Source organism: Leopardus geoffroyi, chromosome B4 (genome assembly GCF_018350155.1).
Source record: "Leopardus geoffroyi isolate Oge1 chromosome B4, O.geoffroyi_Oge1_pat1.0, whole genome shotgun sequence".
In the NCBI taxonomy this organism is placed as follows: domain Eukaryota; kingdom Metazoa; phylum Chordata; class Mammalia; order Carnivora; family Felidae; genus Leopardus; species Leopardus geoffroyi.
Genome location: NC_059341.1, coordinates 83,795,933 through 83,806,543, shown reverse-complemented (window position 1 = coordinate 83,806,543; position 10,611 = coordinate 83,795,933). Strand labels below are relative to the sequence as shown.

General features: G+C 40.2%; 1 protein-coding gene across 7 annotated transcripts in view; it reads right to left on the bottom strand.

The window, feature by feature from the left end:
• Positions 1–2,910: 2,910 nt before the first annotated feature.
• The window catches only part of HSD17B6 (hydroxysteroid 17-beta dehydrogenase 6), a 50,509-nt gene continuing 42,808 nt past the window's right edge, over positions 2,911–10,611 (bottom strand). For all 7 annotated transcript variants that reach the window (XM_045465503.1, XM_045465506.1, XM_045465504.1 and 4 more), the window contains 2 exons: positions 6,390–6,553; positions 2,911–3,351 (listed from right to left, as the gene is read on the bottom strand). In XM_045465503.1, the coding sequence (XP_045321459.1) occupies positions 3,134–3,351; positions 6,390–6,553 (382 nt within the window). In that variant the 3' untranslated portion in view covers positions 2,911–3,133. The remainder of the gene's footprint in view (positions 3,352–6,389; positions 6,554–10,611) is intronic.

The following is a 10,611-nucleotide window of genomic DNA, read 5'->3' as shown; positions in this document are numbered from 1 at the left end:
GACAACTGAGAGAACCAAAAAATTAAAATAAATTAAAAACCACGTAAGTAAAAAAGCAGGCAATAATTAACTCTAAGAAAAACAAAAAAAAAATGGTACTATAAAGGAAAAATACTTGAATAAACAACAAGCAATATTCACTTAACAATGCAAACACTATTAATTTGACTGAAAATGAGATAAAATTATATTTAAAATATGGGGATAGGGGAAATGGCCAAGAAAGTGGCCTTTATATAATCTAATAGGAAAATCAACAGGATTTTCCTCAATAGAAAATCAATTGAGAATGTCTAAAATTAATAAATCAAGAAATAACAGTATAGAAAAACAAAACTGAAGGCATCATGACTCCAGATTTCAAGCTATATTACAAAGTTGTAGTCATCAAGACAGTATGGTACTGGCAAAAAAAACAGACATATAGATCAATGGAACAGAAAAGAAAACCCAGAAATGGACCCACAACTATATGGTCAACTAATCTTCAACAAAAGCAGGAAAGAATATCCAATGGAAAAAAAGATAGTCTCTTCAACAAATGGTGCTGGGAAAACTGGTCAGCAACATGCAGAAGAATGAAAGTGGGCCACTTTCTTACACCATACACAAAAATGAATTCAAAATGGGTGAAAGACCTAAATGTGAGACAGGAAACCATCAAAATCCTAGAGAACACAGACAGCAACCTCTTTGACCCTGGCCACAGCAACTTCTTACTAGACATATCACCAAAGGCAAGAGAAACAAAAGGAAACATGAACTATTGGGACCTCATCAAGATAAAAAGCTTCTGCACAGCAAAGGAAACAATCAAACTAAAAGGAAGCCTACAGAATGGGACAAGATATTTGCAAATAACATATCTGATAAAGCATCAGTATCCAAAATGTATAAAGAATTTATCAAACTCAACACCCAAAAAACAAACAACCCAGTTAAGAAATGGACAGAAGACATGAATAGATACTTTTCCAAGACATCTGTTCCAAATGACATCCAGATGGCTAACAGACACATGAAAAGATGTTCAACGTTACTCCTCATCAGGGAAATACAAATCAAAACCACAATGGTTTTTGACCCAAGCCAAAGATGCTTAACTGACTGAGCCACCTAGGTGCCCCTGATTTTTAACTTTTTAAATCAAAATAATATACACATACATACTTAAATGTTCAGTTAATACTCAAAAGCTTAAAAAGAAAAAACATCAGTTCTTTACCTGTCACGCCTCACACCTGTCAGAATGGCTAAAATTAACAAGAAACAACAGGTGTTGGCGAGGATGTGGAGATAGGGGAACCCTCTTACTGTTGGTGGGAATGCAAACTGGTGCAGCCACTCTGGAGAACTGTATGGAGGTTCCTCAAAAAACTAAAAATAGAACTACCCTATGATCCAGCAGTTGCACTATTAGGTATTTACCCAAAGGATATAAAAATACAGGTTTGAAGGGGTACATGCACCCCAATGTTTATAGTAGCATTATCAATAATAGCCAAACTATGGAGAGAGACAAAATGCCCATCAACTAATGAATGGACAAAGAAGATGTGATACACACACACACACTGGAATATTACTCAGCCATCAAGAATGAAATCTTGCCATTTGCAACAACATGGATGGAGCTAGAATGTATTATGACAAGTGAAATAATCGGAGAAAGACAAATACCATATGATTTCACTCATATGTGGAATTTAAGGAACAAAACAGATGAACATATGGAAAGGGTGGGGGGAAAAGAGAGGGAAACAAACTGCAAGAAACTCTTAATGACAGAATACAAACTAAGGGTTGATGGAGGGAGGGAGGTGGGAGATGGGCTCGATGGGTGATGCGTACTAGGGAGAGCACTTGTGATGAGCACTGGGTGTTGTATGTAAGTGATAAGACATTGAATTCTACTCCTGAAACCAATATTGCACTGTATATTAACTAAAATTTAAATTTAAAAAACAGACACCATATTATTTACAAATATAGAGGTTAATAGCAGAAGAAATAGCTAAAAGTTGAAAGCATTTACCTCCGAGGAGCAGCAATGAAGGGTGGGGAACTGATATTTTTTATTTTTAAGCTTTTGAGTATTAACTGAACATTTAAGTATGTATGTGTATATTATTTTCAACGTTTATTTATTTTTGGGACAGAGAGAGACAGAGCATGAACGGGGGAGGGGCAGAGAGAGAGGGAGACACAGAATCGGAAACAGGCTCCAGGCTCTGAGCCATCAGCCCAGAGCCCGACGCGGGGCTCGAACTCACGGACCGCAAGATCGTGACCTGGCTGAGGTCGGACGCTTAACCGACTGCGCCACCCAGGCACCCCTGAAACCAATATTGCACTGTATATTAACTAACTAAAATTTAAATTTAAAAAACAGACACCATATTATTTACAAATATAGAGGTTAATAGCAGAAGAAATAGCTAAAAGTTGAAAGCATTTACCTCCGAGGAGCAGCAATGAAGGGTGGGGAACTGATATTTTTTATTTTTAAGCTTTTGAGTATTAACTGAACATTTAAGTATGTATGTGTATATTATTTTGATTTAAAAAATTGAAAATCAGGGGCACCTAGGTGGCTCAGTTAGTTAAGCGTCTGACTTTGGCTTGGGTCATGATCTCATGGTTTGTGAGTTTGAGCCATGTCAGGCTCTCTGCTGTCAGCACAAAGCTTACTTCGGATCTTCTGTCTCCCTCTCTCTGTCCCTCCCCTCCCTTGCTCTTTTCAAAATAAATAAATAAACTTAAAAAAAAAAAAAAAGTACCATAGTACAAATCAATTTCAAGTAAGGATAAACAGGCCCATGTATTTCTCAATAGTCCTTGAGCAATAGTGTACCATGGCACAGAACAAGTATTTATTTACATAAAGAAATAACATCAAGACAAGTTGAATTGTTTTCAGTCTACTCTGTTTAATAAGGTAAAGAAGAATGACGCAGTTTGGAAATATCCTCATCAAAAAATGCTTAAAGTAATAAAAATTCATCACCTAAAGGAATAAGCTTTGGTTATCTAGAATGCAAACATGTTAGTTCCTAATAAGGATTACTGAGACACTAATGATCCATTTCAGACTTTGTCTTCTTCATTTCAAGAGCCATCAAACCAGTTTTCTTTAGACTGCCTGGGCTGGTTTGGGCCAAGATCTAGTCAATATGTAGTCTGCCAGTGACGTAGGTAAATAAGACAGAGGAATGAAGAAAAACTGAGAATCCCAGCCAGCTGAATATCGAGTACGGGGATGCACAGATATCAGAGCGTGTTCCATGCAGTCAGTGACCAGGTTCAGGTTTGTGCTACATCTCAACAGCCCTTGTTTGATGCCATTGTGATCTGTATCCAAAAAGAGAAATGGTGGTCAGCAATCTTATTCTTTGGATTTTAATGTTAAGCTCCAGTTATATACAGTCACAGAAGTCTAACTACATTTAATTTCTACAAGGATTAGGCTAATCAGACCTACGCTTCCCAGTGGCAGCCAATAGCCAAATGCAGCTGCTGAGCACTTAAAATATAGCTAGTATGACTAAAAACTGAATTTTTAAATTTTCATTTTCATTTTAAACCTCAATTCCATCATTGGAAAACATTTTAGCATTTTTGGAACAACATAGGTATGTGAATCTACTTTTGCAACTGGAAACATTTTAACAACTTATTGAGTTATAATTCATAAGCCATAAAATTCAGCCATTTAAAGTGTACAAGTTGGGGTGTGTGGGTGGCTCAGTTGGGTAAGCGTCAGACTCTTGATTTTGGCTCACAGTTCGTGAGTTCGATCCCTGCGTCGGATTCTGCGCTGTCAGCTTGAGATTCTCTGTCTCCCTCTCTCTCTGCCCCTCCCCTGCTCCCTCTCGCTTTTAAAATAAATAAGTAAACATTAAATAAATAAATAAATAAAGTGTACAAGTCAATGACTTTTAGTATATTCAGAATTGTGCAACCACCCACCCAATCTAAGTTTAGAACATTCTCATCATCCCTAAAAGAAAACTTGTACCTATTAGCAGTCACTACCATTTTCTGCCAACCCAACCAGTCCTAGGCAACCACCAATCTACCTGTTGTCTCTGGGGATTGCTTTTTCTGGACATTTCATATAAATAGAATTATACATTGTGATCTTTTGGGACTGGCTTCTTTTCACTAAGCAAAATGTTTTCAAACTTCATCCATGCTGTAGCATGTATGAGTATTTCACTCCTTTTTATTGCCAAATAATATTCATTATATATATATATATATATATATATATATATATATATATATATATATACACATATATACATACATATATATATATATGACTATATTCATTATATGACTTTATATTCGTTATATGACCTTTTGTTTACCCATTCATTAGTTGGTAGACATTTGTTTCCACTTTTCCACTTTGGGGATATTATGAATAACGCTGCTGGCAACTATAAATTTTATTAATCTACAGATGAAGTGTTTCCTAGGAAAATTTAGCATCCAAATTGAGATATGCTATAAGTATAAAATACATATTGGGGCACCTGGGTGGCTCAGTTGGTTAAGTGTCCGACTCTTGGTTTTCGCTCAGGTCATGATCTCATGGTTTATGAGTTCAAGCCCCAAGTCAGGCTCTGGGCAGGCAGTGCCATGCCTGTTTTGGATTCTGTCTCCCTCTCTCTCTGCCCTGCCCCGTCTGTCTGTCTGTCTCTGTCTCTCTCTGTCTCTCTCTCTCTCTCTCTCTCTCTCTCTCTAAGTAAATAAACTTAAAAAAAAACACATACCAAGTTTCAAAGACTAATAAGAAAAAGAATATAAAATACCTTATTAACAACCTTTCATTGATGATAAATAAATGAATGCCAAAATCATAGTATCTTGGATAGGCAGGATTAAATAAACTGTGCTAATAAAATTAATTTCACCAGTTTCCTTTTTTTTTTTTTAATGTGGGAACCAGAAAATTTAAGATTACACTTAAGATTACACAGAAGATTACACTTAAGATTACACAGAATCTGAACCAGGCTCCAGGCTCTGAGCTGCCAGCACAAAGCCCAACGTGGGGCTCGAACTCAAGAACCACGAGATTGTGACCTAAGCCAAAGTCAGACGCTCAACCGACTAAACTACCCAGGCACCTCTCAACTCCTTTTAAATCATGAAATACATATATCCTTTTATATCCATATATGCTTTACATAATGTCACTACAATAAATTCTGTTTTCCTCTTCATTTCTATTGTCAAACTATTATATATCTACAAGAGAAAAAAAATTCCCTAATACACAGTTGAAAACCTTAGGTGGGGAAAAGTTTACAACAGTAGCTGGCCCTCTGGCATGTTAGGAACTGTGGTGCCCTGGCCTGCTATGAGTTCTGAGAGGCTCAAGCACTGTTTTGTGCAGCTTTTTCTTGACCCAATTCTCTCCTGTGTTAATGGTCACCCTCTTAGGCCGGAAGACAGTGCTGTGTTAATGGTCACCCTCTTAGGCCAGAAGACAGTGCTGTGTTAATGGTCACCCTCTTAGGCCAGAAGACAGTGCTGTAGGTTGGGAGTCTTCTATCTGCCTTCTTTTCTCTGGACTACAATGTCACTCAAAGCCGGTGACAGGGCTGCTGCTACCCACCCATCACAGGATCCTTTCATGAAATGGAAAGGAGAGCTGCTGCCTTGGGCCTTGGCAAGCTGCTGACTTCTTTGAAGAAAAAGCGTCGCTTTCCCCAGAAGCTGAAACCCCATATTGATGTGCATGACTTACTTCTACTAAGAAGACTGCCTTGCCTTTACCCCCAAATTGCCTCCTCTTCCAGGTCCTAAAGATGACATTCTTACAAGAAATTGAACCATCTCACTCCCATGAAGCTCCTAAGGCCTGCACATGACTTCTAGTCTCTGGACACAGTCAATAGGGCCCTGCAAAGCTGGCTCTCACCCACTGCCCTCTACTCACACACATACACTCACCCTCCTCCCACAGTAAGAATGGAGTTGTAGCTGGGCCCTTTGTTACCAAAAAGACTGTATTTCAGTTGTGCAGACCTCCCACGCCAGCCTTGCCAAACTACAGAGGGGCACCCCTTTCTCGAGACCCAGAAGTTCCATGTCTCTAACCATGTAATACCTCCCTAGTGCTCAGGTGGCCAGGCCTGTAGGTGACAAGGCAGCACAGGCCTTGCCCCTAAGCTGTCAATATAACTTCTTCCTCATCACCAAGCCAACCATGAGAGCCCTGGGACCTTCTCAAATCCCTCTGGTCCCAGGAAGGCTTTGTTTCCTTAAACAGTTCTTAGTTCTCGGTTCTCAGAGCCTGCCAATCATTCCCCACCAACCCTCTTTCCCCTTTCTCATGCAAGGTTATCAATTATCCTATGAAAAGAAAAGCTCACAGGCATCAAAAAACTTCTGTCCGTAGGCCTCCTTAATATGCGCAGGGACTTCTTCCCAGGCTTGCTTTATTCTCCCTAAGGACCACGGCAGATCTGTCATTCCAGTTCTGAAGTAGCCAGGTTCAACGATGCTGATTTTCACCCTAAAATGTTGAAGCTCACGCCTGAAAATAAAAACCCTCGAGTTAACTCTTGATTGAGAGACAGCACATTTCAATGCTCTCAGGGAGGAAACAAAACAAAACAAAACAAAACAAAACAAAATGGGTTATAAAAATATCTCTACTGAATATTTTAAAGGATAAAGAAATGGAGAGGAAAAAACCAAAATTTTAAATATCCCTAGGTCCAAAAATTGGGACATGATTATATAAACTGCCATAACCATTCAATTCTACAGCCCCTCTTTTCACAGAGTTATTAAGTACCTACCACATGTTAGACAGTCAAGCCATGCAGAATACAAGGAATAATAAAGAAAATTAGCATTTTTAGAGCAGCTACTGTGCTAAGTATTTTACATGCACAGTCTCAGAAAATTAAGGCTCAGTTGCTTGCCTCAAAAAGCTCACAGTAAAGGAGTCCAACAAGTAAGCAAATAATTATAACACAACTCAAAAGAATTATAAAGCAGAGGTATTCCAGGGGCTACATGAGCAGAGAGCAGAAGGTACACAGATTTTCTGATGGAGTCAGGGAAGGCTTCAATGAGGAAGAATGTTTCAGGTGAGCCTTGAAGGATAAAGAGGAGATTTCCAAGTAAAGAAAGGGGAAGAGAGGAGTAGCAGGTAATAGGAATTGTACTCACAAAAGCATGGGCCTCTGAAAAATGACCATATGTTCTAAGACTCCAAGAGAACATTAACAGAATATGATATGGGCATTAAAATTGCAAGTCATTGGTCATTCCAGAATATTCATGTTAGTTCAACAAACAGTTCCAAAATATTGATCAGGGGCTGACTATGTAGCAGGCACTGTGCTAAGCACTGCCTTCACCAGAAGTAGGATGGCATTGTGCACCACAGGAGAGGTATACTCTAGGTGTTCAGCAGACAGTGATAAGGGGTGTTCCCTAATCTAGAGGTTCAAGTAGCCTCACTGGAGCAGATGAAGCCCAAGCTATGTCAAGGAGAAATCTTTGAAATAATGGTCCATAAGAATATAGAACACAAAGCATCATGACCCTCTAAAGCAGAGAGTGGTTCTCAAATTGTGCACCCCAGATAAATGGCAACATCAGCGTCTTGGGAGCCTGTTAGAAATGCAAATTACTGGGCTCCAGTCCAGATTTATTAGGTCAGAAAATCTGGGGGTGAATGTGTTTGAATAAGCCTTCCGGGTGGCTCTGAGGCATCCTAAAGGTTAAAAACCACTATTCTAATGGAAGAGCCTACCTTATCAAAGCAAAATCTAAAACCTTCCATGTGAGAAAGATTCTCCAGGTACCTGTGTGTGCTGGGAAAGAGGGAGGGCTATGCAAGCCACCCTAAAATTTCACTTCCCCTTGTAGCTTCCTCACTGTGATTCCCATCACACCACAACATCTACATTCCCTTTAAAACTCCAACTCAGGGGCGCCTGGGTGGCTCAGTCGGTTAAGCGTCCGACTTCGGCTCAGGTCACGATCTCACAGTCCGTGAGTTCGAGCCCCGCGTCGGGCTCTGGGCTGATGGCTCAGAGCCTGGAGCCTGTTTCCGATTCTGTGTCTCCCTCTCTCTCTGCCCCTCCCCCGTTCATGCTCTGTCTCTCTCTGTCTCAAAAATAATAAAATAAACATTAAAAAAAAAAATTTTTTTTTTAAATAAAAAAATTAAAAAAATAAATAAATAAAACTCCAACTCATATGTGGGACAAAACTTCCTTTCCCTGTTCAGCCTTAGCACAATTAAGGCATGCTGGAATTTTCTAAAGGAACTCATGATTTGAATATTGGATGGACAGGTCTTTGTTCTTGGTCTGGGAATGAGTCAAGGGGTTTGAGAAACCAGTTGTGAGTGGTGGTATATCAGCAGGCAGCAGCCCCATGGAGATAAACAAAATGTCAGTTAAACTGGAAGCCAGGCAAAGCGCTCATCACATGGTAACAACTCATGTAACTTCCTCAGTTATTTCCCTATTCCCTTCCTAGGCAGATAATACAATATGTATATTATAAGAGATATCTACCAGTCATGGCATGTGGTAGGCTAAATAACAGCCCCCAAAAGTAGCAGGTCCTAATCCCTGGAATCTATAAATGTTACCCTGTATGGCAAAGACTTTGTGGTTGAGATTAAGTTAAGGATCTTGAGATAGGGAGACTATGCTGGATAATCTGGGTGTGCACTAAGTGCAATCACAATTATCCTTATAAGACAGGCAGAGGCAGATTTGAAGGCCAACAAAGAAAGAGAAGGTAACATGACCATGGAGGCAGAGATTGGAGTGATGCAGTCACAAGCCAAGGAATGCAGAGAGCCAGCAGAAGTGCAAGAAGCAAGGAACAGATTCTCCCCTAGAGCCTTCAGAAGGAGGCTGGCCCTGTCAACAACTTGATTTTGGTCCAGTAATACTGATTTCAGATTTTGGCCTCCAGAACTGTGAGAGAATAAATATGTGTTGTTTTCAGACACTGTAAATTACAGCAGTCATGGGGTACCTGGCTGCTTCAGTCAATAGAGTGTGAGACTCTTGATCTTGGTATTGTGAGTTTGAGCCCTATGTGGGGTGTGGAGAATACTTAAAAAAATAGAATTCTGGGGTGACTGGGTGGCTCAGTCGGTTAAGTATCTGACTTCAGCTTGAGTCATGATCTTGTGGTCCGTGAGTTCGAGCCCCACATCAGACTCCGTGCTGATGGCTCAGAGCCTGGAGCCTGCTTCAGATTCCATGTCTCCCTCTCTCTCTGCCCCTCCCATGCTTGTGCTGTCTCTCTCTGTCTCAAAAATAAATAAACATTAAAAAAAAAAACAGAATTCTAAACAAAATTCACAGCAGCCATAGAAATCTAATACATGGTGCCTAAAATATTCACAGCTGGGGTGCCTGGGTGGCTCAGTCGGTTGAGCATCTGACTTTGGCCTAAGTCATGATCTTACTGGTCCCAAGTTCAAAGCCTGGAGCCTGCTTCAGATTCTGTGTCTCCCTCTCTCTCTCTCTCTGTTCCTCCCCCACTCACACTCTCTTTCTTTTAAAAATAAATAAACATTAAAAAAAAAAAATAGGGGCACCTGGGTGGCTTAGTTAGTTAAGTGTCTGACTTCGGCTCAGGTCATGATCTCGCAATTAGTGAGTTCGAGTCCTGAGTTGGGCTCTGTGCTGATGGCTCAGAGCCTAGAGCCTGCTTCGGATTCTGTGTCTCCCTCTCTCTGCCCCTCCCCTGCTCACACTCTATCTTTCTCTCTCAAAAAGAAACAAACATTTAAAAATAATAATTTAATTAAATTAAAATTAAAAAATAAAATAAAATATTTGTAGCTCATTTCCATGTGTGAAACTGTTCTAAAGTTAGCCCCTGACAAAGGGAAATCTGAGCAGCAATATTTTTTTTAATTTATTTATTTTGAAAGATAGAGAGCAGGGGAGGGGCAGAGAGAGAAGGAGAGAGAGAATCCCAAGCAGGCTCTGCACTGTCGGTGCAGAGACCTATGTGGGGCTCAATCCCATGAACTGTGAGATCATGACCCAAGCCAAGATCAAGAGCAGGACGCCTAACCGACCAAGCCACCCAGGTGCCCTGTGCAGCAATATTTTGTGCCACATGATTACACTATCATGTCCACAGCTGACTGGACCAGGGAGGGTACTTGATGAGAGGAAAGCCCACTTAGGACTGGAGAGTGGCTCTGCCTATTACTACCTATGTTATGACCACGGGAAATTATTGACCTCTGTGCCTCAGCTTCCTCATACATACAATAAGGATAAAAATAATATCTTCCTTGGGGCGCCTGGGTGGCTCAGTCGGTTGAGCGTCCGACTTCGGCTCAGGTCATGATATCAGTTTGTGAGTTCGAGCCCTGTGTCGGGCTCTCTGCTGACAGCTCAGAGCCTGGAGCCTGCTTCAGATTCTGTGTCTCCCTCTCTCTCTGCCCCTTCCCTGCTCATACTCTGTCTCTCTCTGTCTCTCAAAAATGAATAAACGTTAAAAAAAATTTTTTTAATAATAATAATAATAATACCTTCCTCATTGGATTTCAAAGAAGATAAATGACTTATTAGATATAAGGTACTTACAACA